Source organism: Andrographis paniculata, unplaced genomic scaffold, assembly GCF_009805555.1.
Source record: "Andrographis paniculata isolate CXL003 unplaced genomic scaffold, ASM980555v1 Contig69END, whole genome shotgun sequence".
Classification (NCBI taxonomy): Eukaryota; Viridiplantae; Streptophyta; class Magnoliopsida; order Lamiales; family Acanthaceae; genus Andrographis; species Andrographis paniculata.
In genome coordinates, this window is record NW_026137605.1 from 8,267,225 (window position 1) to 8,289,234 (window position 22,010).

Genomic DNA, 22,010 nt, shown 5'->3' on the forward strand with positions numbered 1-22,010 from the left:
AACTAATGGTGGGTAGGGAAACCACATTCACACACCTAAATTAAATTAAATAAAAGGTTACACTCTTTTTTCTACTTCCCATATCATAATGTTACCCAATCATCCACATGTGCTATCACCTTTTTAATTGCACTTTGGTGCATGCATGACATGACATGACATGACATGACATGACATAATAATAATAATAATAATAATAATAATAATAATAATAATACAAAATATATTTTATAAAATAAAAAAATTAAATACCCATTACAAAAAGTTAAATATTTAATTTAAAATAATATATTTTATATTTCGATACAATTCTCTCTACAACATATCAAAAATCAATTCATCTAAAAATGCTGAAGGAACAAAACAAATATTTGTAATGTATTTTTTTATTTTTTTTTACTTATATTTGTTGATGTAATTTTTCAACAAAAATAAAGTAAAATTCAAAGATATAGAAAATATCCTTAAACTTGATTAATTAGTGTCTGAGATTAGGAATCTCTAAACACTGTATGGTACAGAAAATAAACTGGAAAATAAAAGACTGAAATTTAAAGTGGTGATCCCCAAATCTGACTTTGCTTTGTTGAAGTTGATTGAAGATGCCTTTTCAGAATAAATCTGAATCCTTAAATAACCTTTGAAGAAAACGGTTTGAACCGCCGTCTGGTCGGTTACAGCAACCGCTGTCAACCGACCACCAATTTCTCCTCTATTGACACGTATTACAACTTCCTTCAACCGTTCCCACCAGTCACAGAACTCAGACCTGCCTCTTACCCGACCTGCCTGTCCACTGCCAAATTTCTTTTGCCCGACTTCGTCCTTCGCCCGACCTGCTTCTTCGCCCGACCTCACTTGGCCGACCTCCGCATCAGCCGCCCTCCGTCTTTGACACTTGGCCGACCTCCGCATCAGCCGCCCTCCGTCTTTGACCGAAGACCTCCGCGTCTGTCCGTACCTCTTCCTTGCCCGACCTTCCTCTTGACAGACCTCCGCGTCTGCCCGACCTTCCTCTTGACAGACCTCCGCGTCTGCCCGACTTCGCCTTCCATCCGATCTACGATTTACCCGACTTGGGTACACCTTTTTTTTTAGACTCCGCCCGACCTTTCTTCCTTTTCCCGACCTTTATTCTGCCCGACCTCCAGACCTTTTGGCTTTCATTCAGACCCTACCCAGAATCCTACTGCCACTTACTATTATTATTATTTTTTGTGCTTAACAATAAGCCTCCTCCTCAAGACTCCTAAACATCACTTCCAGTGATGTTTTAGGAGTTTGCAGGCCGGCATCCGAGGCTACGTCAGCCTCAGATCCGACCTCCATCCTTCGAGGCTACGTTGGACCCGACCTCCATTTATCGCGGAATGGTGCTGGCCTGGACGTTGGTCGATCTTGCACTAACATTGCTTCAGCATCTCCCCCCTGACGGAAGTCATGATTAATTTCTGTAAAAAAGGATTCTAACCTTCTTGTCGTGGATGCTAAACTGGCCAGATCTTGAAAATCGTGGGCTGTCAGGGCCTCGCGAAGTCTGGTATGCATGTTCCTGACCACCAAATTGGTCATTTCGCTTTCATTGATCATCGTAGGACATCGTCCCTTCATCAATCGCATCCTCTCTATGAATTGGTAGCCGGTCTCTTCCGGCATCTGCATGATCTCCAGAAGGTCTATCAGTGAGACTGTCGGCAGAGGATTAAAAAACCTTCCATGAAAATCTGCCTCTAAATCTTCCCAAGTTTGCAACTGTCCAGGCGGCAGACTGACATACCAAGAAAAAGCTGTTCTTGTGAGCGACAACCCAAACAATTGTAACTTGTGAAACGGATTGTTGCCTACTTCTCCCAATTGAGCCGTGAAGCGACCCACATGCTCAATGGTAGAGGCTCCGTCTTCTCCCGAAAAAGAATAGAAGTCTGGTGGCCTATAATTTCTCGGGAGAGGATGATCGTTAATGATCCTTTCTGGAAATGGCCTCTGGTAAACCGGCCTGTTCACCGTTTGCGGATTCATTCCGAAATGCACCCGCAGAACTTGAGCAATATCCTCCGGATCTACTCTGGGTGGAATATGGTCGAACACTGGAATGTGATCGTGAGTCTGACCTCCCAATCTTTCTTCTCTGGAGAAGGCTGGTTCGGCTGGGATGGGATTATGAGTCTGTCCCTCCAACCTTTCTTCTCTAGAGAAGGCTGGTTCGGTTGGAATGGGATTATGAGTCTGTCCTCCTAATCTCTCATTCGGCTGGGTATTATCAACCCTCGGTCCCAAAGGAACATTATCTGGGAAAGTTAGAGGAATCTTCCCCATATCTGTTCGGTTGAAAGTTGTGACGCTTGGAAATGCACTATCCACGAATGATGGCCCTGCGACATTTGCCTGTAGTCTGGATGGTGATACTCCTGGTGGAGTTTGAGTGGGTTGAAGACTAACCCTTGACAGTGCTTGATCTATCATGTTCTGCATCAGACTCTGTTGCTCACGCAACATGTTCGTTTGTTGCTCACGCAACATATTCTGCATAACCAAAGCGTGCTGGTTGTTCATTTGTTGAACATAAGACCACCAATCAGTTGGTGGTTGTGGGATTTCCCCGGCATTTGGCACAATAGGTGGTGGAACGGATTCTCCCACCGGTGCCGAAGATGATTGAGGTTGTGAACCTGCCATATGGACCCTTCCGATGATACGGCCGGATCTAAGACGTATGAAATTATCGCCGGAATTGGAATGAGCAATTTTGTCTTGCTCCCACTGTGGTCGCCAATTTGTTGATGTAATTTTTCAACAAAAATAAAGTAAAATTCAAAGATATAGAAAATATCCTTAAACTTGATTAATTAGTGCCTGAGATTAGGAATCTCTAAACACTGTATGGTACAGAAAATAAACTGGAAAATAAAAGACTGAAATTTAAAGTGGTGATCCCCAAATCTGACTTTACTTTGTTGAAGTTGATTGAAGATGCCTTTTCAGAATAAATCTGAATCCTTAAATAACCTTTGAAGGAAACGGTTTGAACCGCCGTCTGGTCGGTTACAGCAACCGCTGTCAACCGACCACCAATTTCTCCTCTATTGACACGTATTACAACTTCCTTCAACCGTTCCCACCAGTCACAGAACTCAGACCTGCCTCTTACCCGACCTGCCTGTCCACTGCCAAATTTCTTTTGCCCGACTTCGTCCTTCGCCCGACCTGCTTCTTCGCCCGACCTCACTTGGCCGACCTCCGCATCAGCCGCCCTCCGTCTTTGACACTTGGCCGACCTCCGCATCAGCCGCCCTCCGTCTTTGACCGAAGACCTCCGCGTCTGTCCGTACCTCTTCCTTGCCCGACCTTCCTCTTGACAGACCTCCGCGTCTGCCCGACCTTCCTCTTGACAGACCTCCGCGTCTGCCCGACTTCGCCTTCCATCCGATCTACGGTTTACCCGACTTGGGTACACCTTTTTTTTTTAGACTCCGCCCGACCTTTCTTCCTTTTCCCGACCTTTATTCTGCCCGACCTCCAGACCTTTTGGCTTTCATTCAGACCCTACCCAGAATCCTACTGCCACTTACTATTATTATTATTTTTTGTGCTTAACAATATTCATTTTAGAACTATCAAAATTATACTACCTCTGTCTCACGTACCGTGTCTGCTACACGGTAGACACGGTATTTTAGGAGGACTGTAATTAGTAGATAATTAAGAATATATTAGTAAAAATAATTATTCGATAATATAAATAATTATAAATTAAGATTAAGATAACTAATTAGTTTAATTAAAATTTATAAAATAAAATAAAATTTAAAAGTTTAAAATGAAATTGAAGTGTGTAATTATTTTTCAAAAAGGAAAATGACATGGTACGTGGGACGAAGAGAAACGACAACATGGATATAGTATGCCGGACGGAATGAGTACTTTATAAAAATCATACCAAAAATAAATATAGCAAATGTATTGAGACAAAAATAGTATTTTATTCACGCTAAAATAATGCAGCTGTTAAGTTTAGAAAATATAAAAAATATATGAAATGTTAAATATACAGTGAATATGTTCATTTAACAAAACATTTTATATGTTTTTCGATTAATATTACTAAAAATATAACATATATATATATCAAATAATATATACTAAAATTATATTAATTTATTAAAATTAATTATTCAATGCAAAATATTATATTCCTATTACAAATATCATTCTCCATATTTAATATATAAACACATTAAATTGGAAAAACTGGAGAAATCAAATTAATTGAAATGATTATGGCAGATCAAATACAATTAATATTATAATATCTGTCATTAACGGCTAATTAAAATTAATTAGTTAATTAGGGGACAATAATTCGTGCCTCCAGTTTCCAATAAAGTAAAATTTTATTTATTTTTTATTATTATACTTATTTCTTAAGACTTGAGATTAGCACTGACGTTGGATCACTACACGAGTGCCCTTTTTCATATATAGATTTTAAATAAATATAATATATTTATTTGGAGCGTTGCCAATGGCCTAGTGTGGTGATCTGGTACGATGAGTCCATGTGAACCAGCCAATCACAGAGAACTACGCCAACTGCCGCACGTGACATGGTATGGGATCACGTGCACCAACAAAACTCTGCACAGTGTTTTAGATTTTATTTTCAATTTATCACTTTGACCGGTGTTGGTGGTGGTCCTTATTGTTTTTAGTCCTACATATTATTTTTTTTTGGAAAATGATTACACATTTTAATCTTATTTTAAATTTTTTATTTTATTTTGTTTAAAATTTTAATTAAATTAATTAGTTATTTTAATTTTAATTTATAATTATTTATATTATAGAATAATTATTTTCACTAATATATTTTTAATTATCGTGGGACGGGGGAAGTATTATTATTATTATTATTACAAATATTCAAAATATATTTTTCACGGTCCTAAAATTTATTTCATTGAAGTTGGTGTGACAATTAAAAACATAAATAAATAATTTATTTAAAAGTAAAAAAAATATAAAAAATTATTTGGGTTAGTTATAAAAATTCAGTTAATAATTAAATAAAATGATATAAAATAATGAGAATGTAATAAGTGGTTTGTTTTGTAAAATTGTTTGAATAGATAATTTTTATGTGACATAAAAAATTGTGTAAATAATATAAAAATAATAAATATGTGTAAAATATTATTTTTTTTTGGAAAAATCATATTTGTATTTTTTTCCGAAAGAACATACCCTGTTTATAATTTAAAACACAAATCTGACCAATTAACTTGTACTGTTTTTAATAAAAAAAAATATTATAAAATATCAATAATATCAATAAAAAATATTATAAAATATTTTATTTTATAAAATATCACTGTTTAATAAGTATAATATTTCAAATTAATTTCATATTATAATCAAATAATTAAGAAATACTTCTTCCGTCAAAATTGAATCATTTGATTAGAAACACCGTATTTAAGGTAAAAATGTTTAATTAGTTAATAATAATTAGTTATGATATTATTTTTTATATAATTAATAATATTTATAGTTTGAAAGTAAATTTAATATATATGATTAAAAAAATCAAAATATATGTTTAAATATTTAAAAATTATATAACAATTAAAAAATATATTTAATATGGATATCATTTTGTAAAAAATAAAATTTTCTATAATACAAGTAAATAAAAAAATATTTTTTTTTATTTATAATTAATATAAATCAATTTTATAAAAGATGTGTAGTTTTAAATATAGATAAAAATGTTTATTTTTTTGAAGAGATAGATAGAAATAAAAGAGTTTTGAGTGGGTCCTACGTCATTTATGATGTTATATGTTATGTAGTTAATTAAATTGATTTATATTTGTTAAATATATTTAGATTTAATAATTTTCACCAAAATAGAAATGTGTCGATTGTTACAGGACATACAACGATAAAAATAGTGTCAATTGTGGTGTGACGGAGGGAGTATAAAAGTGTTATTACTATATTTATTTTATTTTCCTAAATATTTTATAAAAGAAAAATAATTTATTTTGATTGAAATTAATATATATTGAAACTTGTGTAAAATTAAAAGCAAGCATAATTTGTCTTTGCTAAAACATAGAAAAAAAAAAGTGAGGTAAATATATTTAAATTTAAAAGCCTGTTTTCAAATTCAAAGGGCTCAAGAAAATATTTAAGATACAAATAAATACATACAAAATATTTCCTTTATGTGTTAAGTTTTTACATAAACATAAAATATGGGAAAAATACACAATATGTATATGTAATAAAAAATAATAATAATAATAAAGAGAAATAAATTAAGGTCTGTAATTGGGAGAACATAATTGAACAAAGCATTAATTGGAATTGAAAATTTGACCTACAGACGTTGTTTGCTTCAAAATGCGATGTTGTGGTAAGAGGTAACATGCACTGTATATGAGATGCCTTTTTTTTTTTTTTTCGATTTCAATTTTTATTTAATTGAAATTTATTTATACTTAATTAACCGGACACAAAAATTTTAAAAAAAATTATGTAAGACATTACTCTTATTCCAAAAAAACACATTCCTTGGTAAGATTAGCTGTGTAAATGTGATGAATTAATGAGGGGTAAAATAAAGTAACTAGTTATTACTAATTATGAATGTTAATATTCTTATAATTTAATTTAATTACTTAGAAATTTTATTATTTTGATTACTTTTTATATCGTAACAATCTTAGCCACTATTATTTATATGATTTTACATAATAAATAAATAACAAATAAATATGAATAAGATTAAAATCGAAATTAAATGTTTTTGAATAATTTTTTAATTTAGAAAAATCTAAAAAGAAAAAAATTAAAATATTAAAAATGAATATACATAAATCCACGGTTTTTAAACCGTAATCAAAATTGTTAAATCGTAATCGAAATCGTCATTCGAAAGGTTCGGTTTCGATTTAACATTTTAATCAACAGTAACCGGGTTTGAACCGTTTTGGTGTCATTGATATAATGTAATACTATATGTAAATATACAGCAGCAAGACCCCACTTGCATTCAGCTGCAGTTATAATTTCAATGGGTATTTGACACTCCCTTATTGTGTATGATAATTCAATGACACAAATATCAAGAAACATAATAGAAGCACACAAATTATATATTGAGTATTTAGATCTTGTGAAGCGCAATGACATAGTATTGTATTACTGTGCTATCAAGGTCATTGACGTTTCGAAAGTAATAATCAAATCGGTATAAAGTAATTGGAGCACATTGTATTGCATCCATTAGACATATACACAATTTATTGTAATTAGTACACTAAGACAAATGGAAGAATGTACTAACGTATATAGACACAAACAACAAGTATGTGACAATGCTTATTTTTATATGATACTTTAAAGTCATAGGGTTTTGGAAATGTATTAGAGTCATACGAAACATTTTAGGGAGTGTACAATTGATGTATCGAAGCACATGGACGTGGTAACGTAGGTACCAACCTATCAAGGTTACTTTTGGTCATATGCTAAATCCTCACAAGTATTAATAGGTGCTATGAAGGTATACAATTAGAAAACTTTATCATGAGATTATGTTGTTCAGTTATATAAAAGGTTACAGTAGGTACACAACTAGTAGGATTTTGTATACGAAGTTAGGTTGGGGGTACGATACAACTGCTCTGAAGTATTCACCTGCTTAGCCGAATCAGACCCTATGCTTAGATGTCATTAACCGAAAGTTGTTGTGTGCGCTACAGTGTAAATTAATATGTAATAGGTCTAAAAATTTTCAATTTGTGGTAGCAGTCATGTATTCTAACAGCTAATATAATTCAACTTAGACACTTATGACCTTGTTAGACATCTACAAGTAAATATTAGACTATAATATACATATATCATACAACTTATCTAAGTTATTATTGACTTTTTTAACCATTCATAATAAATACGTGTTGTTTATATTTTCTGACAATTTGGGTTGTCGCAGAAAACTATCATGGTGAATGCACCCTTAGTTACCGTCAACAAATATATATTTTGAACAAAAAATGATTGTTTTTCCAATCATATATATATTAGAGCATATATATATTCTTTATTGAAGCATATGAGACTATTATTATAGGTAGTTAAGATATGCCTCATAGTATGTGAATCTTTTAAGTAGGTAAGTAATAATGTGATTTGAATACAAACACTCACATGTGAAGTATAAATAATGATTTTTTAAGCATTATTTATATATTATTAAGTATTTTCAAATGTAGTTTATTTCAGTTATTTTCACAGAGAGGGACTAATTCGCGTATTCAGTGGGAGCACTTCCTCTCTCAACCTTGGTGGACTAAATCTTGTTGTGTGTGCTACTGTGTGGATTACTACGTAATATGTCTAAAAAACAATCAAATTGTGAAAGTAGTGATGCATTAGTAGCAACCAACAAATTTAATCATGTCATTTCTGACTTGTTTAGCCATCTATGTTAAACATGTGTTCTTTTTATTTACTTACACTTCAAGAAGTCGTTGAAACACGATAATGATGAATTTATCCCTAGTTAGTAAAAGCAATTGAATATTTTGAAACAAACTAGACACATTTTTCAACAGGAGATAACCCGGGCTTAGATACGGGTTAGCGAAACATATTACTTCATACTGTATGTACGTAAAAATTACATTGAGATATATCTTTAGTGCACATATGCAACAATATCCTTGGAGTACCAACACCGACAGTCAATGTATGATTGGTGGTTACTTAAATATTATATTTATAGTTGTAGATATCTTTGAATGTGGTTGATATCAGTCAATCTCCCGAAGAATGAGTCAATTAAGACACTCCGTGAGAGCACTAATTCTATCAGTTGGGGTATATGCATGAGTATTAAGCCGTTATATGCATAAGTGTTTATGACGTATGTTTGAATAATTTTATTTTTTATATATTTACTTTTTAGATGTGTTATTATAAATAAAATAGTTGAATAAGAAAATTTTTTTGACTCTTTTTATTTTTATTGATTCTTTTTAATTTTTTTTAATAAAATTATTTTTATTTTTATTTTATTTTCATGTTTTAAAATAAAAATTAAAATATTAATAAATATGAAAAAGAAAATTATACAAAATTGTGTAAATATCTATCTGTATATTTAATATAAATCCCTTTGCTTTGTGAAAAATTTTCTTAACACATTTTTCTACAAAAATTAATATATTACATACTCTCATTATTTTTATATTAATTACATAATTTTTTAGAAACCTCACATAAAAAGAAAAAACTTTTCCTTTAAACCAAAAACAAAACAAACAAACAAATTCTAAGATTTATACATAGTAAGTATTTAAAATATATAGAATATTATAAATAAATTTTAAGAACAATTTTTATATATATATATATAGATAGATATTTTGCTAATATTATATCGAATCATATAATAAAGTTATATTGTGTATAATATTTTTATAATGTTTACGTAATATTTTACACTAATATAATTATAAATTTTATACAAAAGTAATATAGATTATTAATATTACAATTTCTCTTTTTATAGGTATAATTAAAACAGTAAGTAAACTAAAATTGATATAATAATATATATAATCACGGTTGTATTTAAAATCTATATATTTAACTTTCTATTGCAAATTTTCTATAAATTTGTAACTAATAATGATTGAATGAATATATATCTATATACACATATATATATATACATATCATGATTTTATTTAAATTATAGGTACATAATTGGATTATATATCAATAAATTTGTCACATTATAATTCTTACATTATATATTTTATTTTACAATTAAACTCCGATAATAAAATAATATCCGTGCAAATTTAGAAATCTCAAAGAATATTAATAAATTTAAGGGAAAATAAGAGTGATCGGTTGCACGAATGAGAAAAAATTTCAAGAAATTGTGATACATGAACGAGAATGACTGGTATAAAATTTTCTTTAGAAGTATGAGAAATATATAGTAATTTTTTTACTTTTTTTCACAATAAAATATAACTGTAATTATTATTATTTTTTTAAAAAAAATATACAAATAAAAGTACACCCAAAGTAAATTAAAATATATGACAATAAAATATAACTGTAATTATTATTTTTTTAAAAAAAAATACACAAATAAAAGTACACCCAAAGTAAATAAAAATATATCAGTGATCAGAAATTGTATATATAGAGCCAAATGTGTTATAAATATATAAAATAATATTGCAAGTATTTAAATATATTTTAGATGTACATCATATTTATGCTATACTATTTAATTTAATATAAAAGAATTAAATTTAAATCAATATATAAAAATAGAAAGGGTAGATCAACTTTTTAATAATGAAAATTGAATTTAAATCCTACGCTAGTGACATAGACCACCTTAAAAAAAGGCAAAAAAAAAAAAAAAAAACATTCCTTAGTAAGATTAGCTGTGTAAATGTAATAAATTAATGAGAGGTAAAATAAAGTAATTAGTTTTTACTAATTATGGATTTGTTAATCACACAAAATGTGACGCGGATTGCATATATTTATTTACACTTTTATTTTATTTTTTTCTTAAAAAAATGTGTCGATTTATCTATATAATATATATATATATGCATACAGATACCGCACTGCACAATTCCACACCTCTTTCTCTCTCTAAAAAGTACTCTGCACTATTTTGGGCTGCAGAGGCCATGCGGATGCCACCATTGCAGTCGATTTGAGATCAGTGCGGCCTGCAGCAGCGGCGGTGTAACTGATTTAGGGTTTCGATCGGCCGGCGGCGTATTGCACAGTTGATAATCAGGTTTTTTTGTTTTGATTTTGATTTTAATTTTGATTTCGTCGGATAGTTGGAAGAGGAGCAAAATGATCAGCTGGCACGATCTGTATGTGGTCCTTACTGCCATGGTTCCTCTCTATGTTGCGATGATTCTGGCTTACGGTTCCGTCCGGTGGTGGAAGATCTTCACGCCCGATCAGTGCTCCGGAATCAACCGATTCGTCGCGATTTTCGCGGTTCCGCTTTTGTCGTTCCATTTCATCGCGAGGAACAATATTTACACGATGAATTTTAGGTTCCTCGCGGCGGATACGTTGCAGAAGATCATCATGTTGGTGCTGTTAGGGCTGTGGAGTAATTTCACCAGAAATGGCAGTCTGGAGTGGTCAGTCACCATCTTCTCGCTCTCCACTCTGCCTAACACTCTGGTCATGGGGATTCCGTTGCTGGTTTCAATGTACGGCGAATATTCCGGCGACCTAATGGTGCAGATCGTCGTGCTCCAGTGCATCATCTGGTACACTCTGCTTCTCTTCCTGTTCGAGTACCGCGGCGCTAAAATGCTGATTATGGAGCAGTTCCCCGAAACCGCCGCCTCCATTGTGTCGTTCAAGGTCGAATCCGACGTCGTTTCGCTCGACGGCCAGGACTTTCTCGAAACAGACGCAGCGATTGGTGACGACGGTAAGCTGCACGTAACTGTCAGAAAATCCAACGCCTCTCGGAGATCCTTCTCCGGATTAACTCCCCGACCGTCGAACTTAACCGGCGCTGAGATTTACAGCTTAAGTTCTTCCAGAAATCAGACTCCGAGAGCTTCCAATTTCAACCACACGGATTTTCACTCGATGATGGGATTCCCTGGCAGGCTTTCGAATTTTGGGAACTCCGATACAGGTAGATTGTCTAATTTCAATGTCGCCGATATGTATTCAGTGCAGTCGTCGAGAGGACCGACCCCACGGCCGTCGAATTTCGAAGAGAACTCCATCGCCGGAGCTCCGGCGATGAACTCCCCGAGATTCGGTTACTATCCGCCTCCGGCGACGGCCGCCGCTTCTTACCCCGCTCCAAATCCAGAAATCGCCTCTGCTGTGCCGAAAATGGCCAAACCTCATCAACCGGCGGCAGCGTCGCAGCACGGCGGTAAAGGTAATCACGACGCTAAAGAGCTTCACATGTTCGTATGGAGCTCCAGCGCGTCGCCGGTGTCGGAAGTCGGCGGAGGGAACCTCCACGTCTTCGGCGGCACAGATTTCGGCGTTTCCGAGCAATCCCGAAAGTCCGATCAAGGCGCCAAGGAAATCAGGCTGTTGGTTACCGATCGCCCCCAAAACGGGGAGACAAAAGGTCAATATAATTTCCATTTGTTTTCTTCCGCAATTCTTTTGTCGTCGATCGAATTGTTTATCAATTTTTCCTCAAAAACAGGGGATTTTGTTCGCGAGGACTTCAGCTTCGGCGCCGATCGTCACACGAACGAGGAGCGAGGGAAAAAGGAGATTCCAACAGGACTTTCCAAAATAGGATCAAGCTCCACAGCCGAACACGATCCAAAGTTCGCCGGAAAACACATGCCGCCGGCGAGTGTAATGACGCGCCTGATCTTGATCATGGTTTGGCGTAAGCTTATCCGAAACCCCAACACTTACTCCAGCCTGATTGGCCTCATTTGGTCTCTGGTCTCGTATAGGTAAAATCCAATCAACGATTCGACAACTAAGTTAAGTGGATTTCAATAATAATAATAATCCATTAATAATTAATGCGTTTGTTTGATTTCAGGTGGAATGTGCACATGCCCAAAATCATTGACAAGTCCATCGCCATCCTCTCCGACGCTGGCCTCGGCATGGCCATGTTCAGCTTAGGTAAAAAACATAAAAATAAAAATAAAATGCAATAAAAGAATGGATTTGGTAACAAAATCGATGATTCGACAGGTCTATTCATGGCCCTCCAACCCAAGCTAATTGCTTGCGGCAAAACCGTGGCATCTTTTGCCATGGCTGTGAGGTTTATCACTGGCCCTGCTGTCATGGCTGTAGCTTCCATTGCTGTTGGTCTCCGTGGCACCCTTCTCCACGTCGCCATTGTACAGGTATCTGATTTATTTATTTATTAATTAATTTATTTATGATGTCACGTACGTAGTTAAAATAAAAAGGGGATAAGCTATTTTATTCTGAATAAGGGAAGGTTGCCAATGGCAAAGGCACATGTGTTATTTATTAATTCATTGGCTGGCTGGCTGGCATATTATTGTAACGTTTTCCCTATTCTGACACATGCGTTCTTCCTCCCCCGCAGGCTGCACTGCCACAAGGGATTGTCCCTTTCGTGTTTGCCAAAGAATACAATGTCCATCCAGCAATCCTCAGCACCATGTAAGAAAATAAATTATAGTCAATTTTCAAGAATACACCCCACCCCCACCCCCACCCCACCTTTAAAATTTTGAAATCTAATGAAATTCCATTTCCATTTCCAGGGTCATATTTGGGATGTTGATAGCATTGCCCATCACTCTCGCCTACTACATTCTCCTCGGACTCTAATCATCGTCATCATTTGTGTTTTTTGGAGTGATTGGGAAAGAAGAATGAAGGCTAATTTTAATTATTTAACCAGACACACATCACTTGTCATCAACAGTTCTCTTCTTCCCAAGAATCAGGACCCTTGAAGCAAGCAACCAAACATCTATTCCATGGTGGAAAAACAAAAAAAAAAAAGAAAAGAAAAAAAGGTGAGATATATATATATATAGATATATTAGGAGTGGGAAAAGAAAAGGCAACATCAGTCATGATCAATCAATATCACCATGATGAATCAAATTAAAAACCAAGAATCAAAAAGCATGCATGCATTCATTCATTCATGCGTGTGTGTGTATCTTTTGTATGAATTATTATTATTATTAGCACCACCACTAGAAAGAAGCACAGCAGCAGCAGCCTTATCAAATCTCTCTCGTCCACAATCATTACGCATGTTAGAAGAAAAAGCCATGTCCTCAGGCTTTACATCTTGTCTGGTCCAACTAGTGGGGTACAAACATACTACTACTTGTTTATTTCTCCACCCTCTTTTTTTGTTATTCCCTTTTTTTTTTTTTTTTTCTGAAAAATATTTATTCCAGTTTTTATGTTGAAAGCGATTGTGATAATATATGCTGGCGACCCTAGCCCTCAACTTAGATCTCTACCCTTTTTCACAGCGGAATATAAAATATAATATATGTATTGATGTATATGTAGCAATATGAAAAATATTTCCCTGATTTCAGCCACCCAACAAAAAAAAAAAAGCTTGGCAGATTTTTTACAGGAATATTGAAAATGGAGAGGCTCCCTATGTATATTATTATTATTATTATTAAATGTCGTGGTTGAAGGGAACACGCTTTCTACTTTTTGCCTAAATCTCCGCGCCTTAAATTTCACGCGATGCGTTAATTGTCGTTTCTGTCCACGTAACAGATCTCACCGCCGCTACTATTAGTGGAGGGTATTTTCGAAAATATATCCTATTTTTCAAAAAAAAAATTAAATATATTTCTTTCCGTCGGTCACATTTACATTTTGCGTCATTATAGTTAACATTAAAAATATTTTTATATTTATATAATTTTTCTTGTATAAATATTTTTCTATTAATATTGTAAAACATTAGTTGAAATATTTTTATAATTTTTTTGTAATTTTTATTATATTTTAATATAATAATTAATATTCAAATATCAATACACAAAAAATTAAATGTGACACTTTAGAGCCAAACGAAGATAATATAACCTTATTTTATCAAAATTTATTTTTTATTTGAAATATTATCGTACATGATTATACTAGAAATAATTAAAAATATATATTACAAACTCAATTTCAAATCCTCAACTAAACAAGCTGAGGAATGCGACGTTTTATGGAAACTATTTATAAGCGTTTATGTTTCTTTAGCAATATTTTCAAATTTTACTATTTCGATTCTGTATTCTTTTAAAGAAAAAAATATATATATATTTTTTTTTTCTATAAAATATCTCATCAAGCATTATTTTTATACTAAATTTAAATCAATTTTTTTTCAAACTCATCAAAAAAATCCACCTGCATGTATGATGTGTGGACGTTTTTAGGTTTGATTTAAATTAATAAAGATTCAATATGCTACAAATGAATATTTAATATGATTATTTAAATTAAAATATAATTATTGGGCTGTCCCGATCCTTCTTCTGGGCCGTACATCAGGCTGTCTGTGGCTGCTCGCCTGGAATATTTAGTCTTGTTCAATGCATTTTATTTAAAATTATATTTTGGGATAACAATAATATTTTAATTAAAATGGAAAAATATTGATTCAATAATTGTTAAAATCATGGCAAAATAACAAAAAAAATCTTTTGTGATTTGCAAAATTCACTAAAAATATTTCCGTGGTTCTAAAATTTTGTTTTACTTGTAGTTTAGATAATGTTGTAAAAACATTTTTGTAATTTTCTCTTATTTTATCTATTAGTTTGTAATAATGCTCACAGTTTAAGCACTTTTTTTGCAACATTAATTAAACTATAAGCAGATAAAACAATATTTTAGGACCAACATTCGATTAAAAAGATAAATACATATAATTTAGGACCAACAAATATTTTCAGCGAATTTCAAAATTCAATTTATTTATTTATTTTTTTTGTTTGCTATTTTGCCTAAAATCATTTCAAACTATTCTTAATCCAATCTAATATATTTTCACCATATAAATTTATTATATATACATGTTAAAATATTAGCGAAAATTTAAAATTATTATTATTATTATTAGGAACCTGCCCCATGCAGTTCCAAGAAGACGTGGAAATTGATAATACAATTTGCCAAAAAGGGGCTCTAAGGGTGTGTTTGTTTGCGGTTTAGATTTTGAGTTGAGATTTGAATAGTAAAAATTTTGAATTTGAATAGTTGTATAATGTGATATAAATAGGAGTTTGATGTGATGTTTTGAACGTAAAATTGATTTTTAATATAATATAAAAAATGAAAAATAGTTGTTTTATTTAATATTTTTGGGGAAAAAAAAAAGGATGAATAGTGGATTGAAAATCCAATCCCCCAAACAAACACACCCTAGTGTACTTTCACTTTCTTTTTTTTTTGGTAATTATATATTATTATCTTTTTTAAAATAATACTTTCCTCCGTCCCACATACCATGTCCATGTTTCCGTTTCTGTCCGTCCCACATATCATGTCACTTTTTTTTTTAAAAAAAATGATTATATACTTTAATCTTATTTTAAACCTTTTAATTTTATTTTTTTAAATTTTAATTAAACTAATTAGTTATCTTAATTTTAATTTATAATTATTTTCACTAATACATTCTTAATTATCTATTAATTACATCCCTCTTAAAATATCATGTCTACAGTGTAGCAGATACAATATGAGGGACGGAGTTATTATGTATTTAAAACTACTAGCATTTAAATATAAAATCAAAACAAAAATAATCAAACTTATAATTAAACGTTCCATTCCATGCATGGGAATAATATCCATATGCAAGGGAAAAATGAGCAATTTATTACAATCCTACAGGCTTGTGGATTTTTATCATATTTTTATTGTTTATAAAAATATCTCTTTCTAGAAATATTAAACCAATTCTTCTTCTTTTTTTTCTTTTTTTTTATATTATATTAAAATAAAAGTTATATCACTTCAAACAACTTTCAAACACACATACATTTGGGTAAAATAATACTTCATTCATCCCAATACAATAGTCTTGTTTACCATTTTTGTCCGTCCCAAAACAATAGTCTCATTTCCATAAATAACCATATCACCGTAAAACTATCCCTACTTTTTCATTATTATTACACAATTGCCACTACTTTTTACATTAATATACTCACAAGGGTAAAAAAAAAATCATTTATCCTTACTTTTTACCAACTACAATATAATATCAATATTTCTCAAATCTCGTGCCCAACACACTAAGACTATACTTTTGGGACGGAGAGAGTAATAAATATTAATTATTATTATTATTATGGTCATTATTATTATTAATTTTGTTTTTAAAATGGAGACGGAGCAATATTATCATATAATACCAGCCTATATGTCTCCATATTTTGGGGTTTATACATGTTTATTGATTTATTAAGTTAATAATTTCAATAAAATTGGTGATGCATCAGCATGTGTAAGTAAGTAGGCAAGAATATATATATATATATATATATATTTATTTATATACTATTATGCTTTGGAATGCAATTTGGACCTCAAAAAATTGCATTTGATTATTGTAATGTACAAGTCCAATGATTCCAATTTTTGAAATGACTTCTACCTAACCATATGCATAATTATTCTTCAATTCAAAACACCTTATATCATTAATTCATTTTTGTACATTTCTTGTCAATATTTCAATATGCATGTCACTTGCAGAAAATTAAAATTCATATAATATCAATAAATAAATTTTTTATACTTATGTATAATTAATATAATAATATTAAATATATATATAAAAGAAAACGAAAGGATAATTAAGATAAACATGTAACATTTGGCTGTGTTTACTTGGAAACTCTCTCTCTATTTTTTTTTTTTATGTATTAATCTTTAAAAATTAATTATTATATTAAAACGTAGTTTTAATTTAAAAAAATTAAAAAATACTTATATTAGTATCTTATAATGCTAATATAAGGAGATACTATTATTTTTTCGTCACAAACATTACATCTAGATTACAATTTAAATCAATAAAAAATGACCAACTAATGCTGGAATCCGTTATGATAAAATAAATTAACTTGGGGGTAATACTGTAATAATCACATAATGGTGTCCATAGTATAATACTCCCTCCGTTCCATTGAAAGGTTGCTATTTTTTATTTTCGTTCGTCCCAAAACAAGATTACTATTTCATAATTTAGTAATTGTACTACCTACTTAACATAATAAATACCCTTTCAACTTACAAAATATTACACAAATGCCATTATTTTTATATTACATCATACTAATAAGAGTATTTTTGTTTTTTTTACTACAATAAAATATAATACTAATATTCAAAAATTTATGTGCAAAAAATAAACGTCACCCTTCCAACGGGACAGAATGAGTAGTTGAAATTAATTACTTATTATATGTAACATCTCAAATTACAAACATAAAACATCCGTATATTCCATTCTAAATTATACTCCATCCATTGCACATATAATCTCACATTTTCTATTTTCATACGTCCCATATGTTATGTCACTTGAATTATATATTTAAAATTTTATAATTCATTATTTTTAAAATTTTTTATTAGACTAATTAATTAATTATTTTAATCTTAATCTATAATTATTTGTATTATATTATAATTAATTTTACTAATACATTCTTAATTATTTATTAATATATCCATTTTAAATTAAAATATTTTAAATATGTTTTTATTTTTTAATATTATATTATATGTGAATAAAATATTTTAGTACATATAATATAATATTAAAAATAAAAATAAAAAGTACTATAATGTAAACCGAATTAAAACAATAACCAAATACATCCTAAAAGATTTTAAATACTATTAACCTTAGGCCCAAAAAAGCCTTGAATGAAAAAGCCCTATAAGAAAGTCCTAAATTAAAGAGCTGAGGCCAAAGAAGGCCTGTCACTTTAAGACAACAATCCCATAAAACAGTTGAAGACCAAAAGCCCAAGAAAATAATTTATAAAATATAATACTCCTAATGATTATTTTAAGTATATTAATATTCTTATAAATATGTAGGTGTAAAATGTTTTTTACTTTTGATATTTATAATATTAAAAGAATAATAACAATAATAGGGAAATTTTGGTATTTACATGATATTTTTACTTATAAAATGATATTGATACATTTTACTTTGACAGATAAAAATGACAATATATATTTTTAATTTGAATGGAGCGAGTAATTTTTTGGCAATGTGGGAAATATAACTACTACTTTATTACATCCTAAATAAATTTTCAATCAAATTTAATAGTCTGTAAATTGAATTCGATAAAACAAATCATAGTAGCTGAACTATATATGACAAAAAAAAACCACTAATTAAGTAATGAAAATGAGGAGTTTTTCCACATCAAGTGGTGAGAAGATTGGAAGAATATATTCTAATTATATTCTTCTATGGATTTTATACGATATTTTTACTAAAATAAATTAAATCAAATATTTTTTTTTTTAATTATTTTTTTATATATATATTATACTACATTCATCTGGCTCTAAGGGTCTCATTTACTTTTTATGTGTTGATATTTGAATATTAATTATTATATGAAAATGTAATACAAATTAAGAGAAAACAGTAAAAATATTTTTATTAGTGTCTTATAATACTATTACAATGACATTTGTATAAAAAATTATACAAATATAATGATATTTTTAATGTTAAGTATAATAACGTAAAAAGTAAATGAGACTTTTAGAGCCATACAGTGAAAGTACTACAAATATATTTTACGTTCAAAATATTATATCATCGTCTATTCATATCACATTAAACAACTATTCGAATTCAATTGCTATTCAAAAATTCAAACCCTAAAACCCAAACTCATAAACAAACACACCCAAGATGAAAGAATTAACCACTTTTTTTTTTAAAGCTGAGATTTGTTTGGATATAAAGTGCAAATTGATAGGTGACAAGGGATTAGAAACCTAGATAACACATCACAAGGCAACCAAAAAATGTAGTAGTAATTTCTTTCATTTCTATGTTTTAGATATTTTTTGTCTTTTATTTAATTTTAAATCTCATTTTCTAATTGTAAAATTCCCAGTAATTTCCTTACGTAGAAGGTAACCTAAGGCGTTGGAGGTTTGAATCACGATCACAAGCCCAACTGTTAGAAATTTTGGGAGAAAATAATGAGATTGCATTATTGATCATTAAAATAAGGAGTCTATATATAGACAATACAAAATAGACTCGATAGACTCAAATATAAGTAATCTAATCTATGAATAAAATCAAATCTAGATATAAATCTACTAAATCTAAAACTTAATATCTAAAATATCTCAACATCCCCATTCAAACTCAAGTGGTATAACAGAAACCAACTTGAGTTTGATGGGAAATCTGAATATAAACGCAAAAAGAAAACATAAATAAAATTAGCAGTTGACTCTCCACCCACTGGAGTAAAAAACGAGATGACTCTCCACCGGAGTCGAAAACGAGATGACTCTCCACTGGAGCCAAAAACGAGATGACTCTCCACCGGAGTCGAAAACGAGATGACTCTCCACTGGAGTCGAAAACGAGATGACTCCATCGGAGCCGAAAACGATATGACTCCACCGGAGCCTAAAACAACATGACTCCACCGAAGCCGAACACGAGATGACTCCACCGGAGCTGAAAACGACATGACTCCACCGGAGCCAAAAACCACATGACTCCATCAGAGCAAAAGACGACATGACTCCACCGGAGCCGAAAACGACATGACTCTACCGGAGCCGAAAACAACACGACTCCACTTGAGCCGAAAACGAGATGATGCTCCACCGGAGCCGGAAAACGAGATGACGCTCCACCGGAGTAAAAAACGAGATGACTCCACCGGAGCCGAAAAACGAGATGACGTTCCACCGGAGCCGAAAACCATAATTGCAAACATCGGACAGATCAGATCTCATGCCGAAAAAAGACAAACAACGAAAATATGACATATTATAGATAGATTTTCGGCAACAAATAAGCAACGAAATATGGCAGATCTCACGCAGGCAACAGAAAGACAACGACAAATAGCATATCGCACGCAACAACAGACAGACAACGATAGTTGGCAAATCGCACGCAGCAACAGACAGACAACGGACGTATGACAGATCGTTTCAGATCGCACGCAGGAAACAGGCAAGCGAAGATTTTATATTGCACACAAGCAACAAACAAGCAGCGGACATATGACAGATCGGAGACGAGACGAGACAGATTTGCAAAAATACAACTTGCAAAGGCATGATCTCAAAATCACAAGACCTTCGGGTACAATCTAGGTTGAATGTACCCGAAGAAACACGGGTTGATAGGCTATATCTACGGCATGAGGAAAATAGGCTCTAATACCATGTTAGAAATTTTAGGAGAAAATAATAAGATTGTGTTATTGATCATTAAAATAAGGAGTCTATATATAGGCAATACAAAATAGACTCATAGATTCAAATTTAAATAATCTAATTTATAAATAAAATCAAATCTAGATATAAATATACTAAATCTAAAACGAATATCTAAAATATTTCAACACCAACCACCACCAGCCTATTCCGACATCCATTCTCTTTTGTTTATATATTAAATTTTAAACCTTATTTTCTAATTGTTTCGGAAACCAATTATGGTAACCCTTTCAATTGGTCAATTGGTCAAAATACAAGGTTTGTTTACTTTGTATATTTTGGATAAAGGGATCATTACGGTGCTGATTTGTAAAAATTAGTACCATACTAATTTTTTACATCAACACACGTTATATATACAAACAGTACACGTTAGTATTACACAAAACACATATTAGTATTATACACAGCACATACTATGTATAATAAATGTATGTGTTGTTATTCAATAATAATAAGTGTGTTGTATGCAAGTATATCATGTGCTAAAATCAACTGTTGGTGTTTTATGAGACTATAACATGTGTTGTTAGTTCATGTCATGTATTTGTATTATATTAATATATACAATGTGTTGTCTGACCGTGTTTTGTCTGTAGTAATATTGTGTGTTGTTGAAACTATTGCATGTGTGTTTTGTTCATATGCTATATTTGTATTATATTAACATATACAATGTGTTATTTTTAGGAATATTATGTACGGTTTAATAGCACACGATGTGTTGTTCAACACAGTGTTGAATTATGAATTCAGTACTGTTACAGCCGCATTTGGATAAATATATTTTTATGTTAAGGGTTTAGAGCACAGGCTAATATAAAAAATATTTTGTATTAAATTATATTTATTTTTTATGAATGAATAAAATATGTACTATGTTAATATATGTATATTGTTATTTTTAATAATATTTATGAAAAATTGTATTATCTTAAAATACTAAAAAC

At 31.1% G+C, this 22,010-nt stretch overlaps 1 protein-coding gene across 2 annotated transcripts; it reads left to right on the plus strand.

Moving 5' to 3' along the window:
• The first annotated feature begins 10,679 nt into the window (after positions 1-10,679).
• Positions 10,680-14,212, plus strand: LOC127264060 (auxin efflux carrier component 7-like). Of its 2 annotated transcripts, XM_051293410.1 has the most exons (6): positions 10,680-12,175; positions 12,257-12,518; positions 12,611-12,696; positions 12,769-12,926; positions 13,136-13,212; positions 13,317-14,206. In XM_051293410.1, the coding sequence occupies exons 1-6, from the start codon at positions 10,912-10,914 to the stop codon at positions 13,381-13,383; spliced, it is 1,914 nt and encodes a 637-aa protein (XP_051149367.1). In that variant the 5' UTR covers positions 10,680-10,911; the 3' UTR covers positions 13,384-14,206. The 2 variants fall into 2 exon arrangements, with proteins under 2 accessions (XP_051149367.1, XP_051149365.1); XM_051293408.1 differs by having other exon boundaries at positions 10,680-12,518; positions 13,317-14,212.
• The last annotated feature ends 7,798 nt before the right edge of the window (positions 14,213-22,010 follow it).

Excerpts from the sequence above, each read along its gene's own strand:
- LOC127264060 (XM_051293408.1), top strand. The coding sequence starts at position 10,912 with ATGATCAGCTGGCACGATCTGTATGTGGTCCTTACTGCCATGGTTCCT. Across the intron at positions 12,697-12,768 it reads CATGGCCATGTTCAGCTTAG|GTCTATTCATGGCCCTCCAA; the intron begins GTAAAAAACATA and ends ATGATTCGACAG. Across the intron at positions 12,927-13,135 it reads TCCACGTCGCCATTGTACAG|GCTGCACTGCCACAAGGGAT; the intron begins GTATCTGATTTA and ends CCTCCCCCGCAG.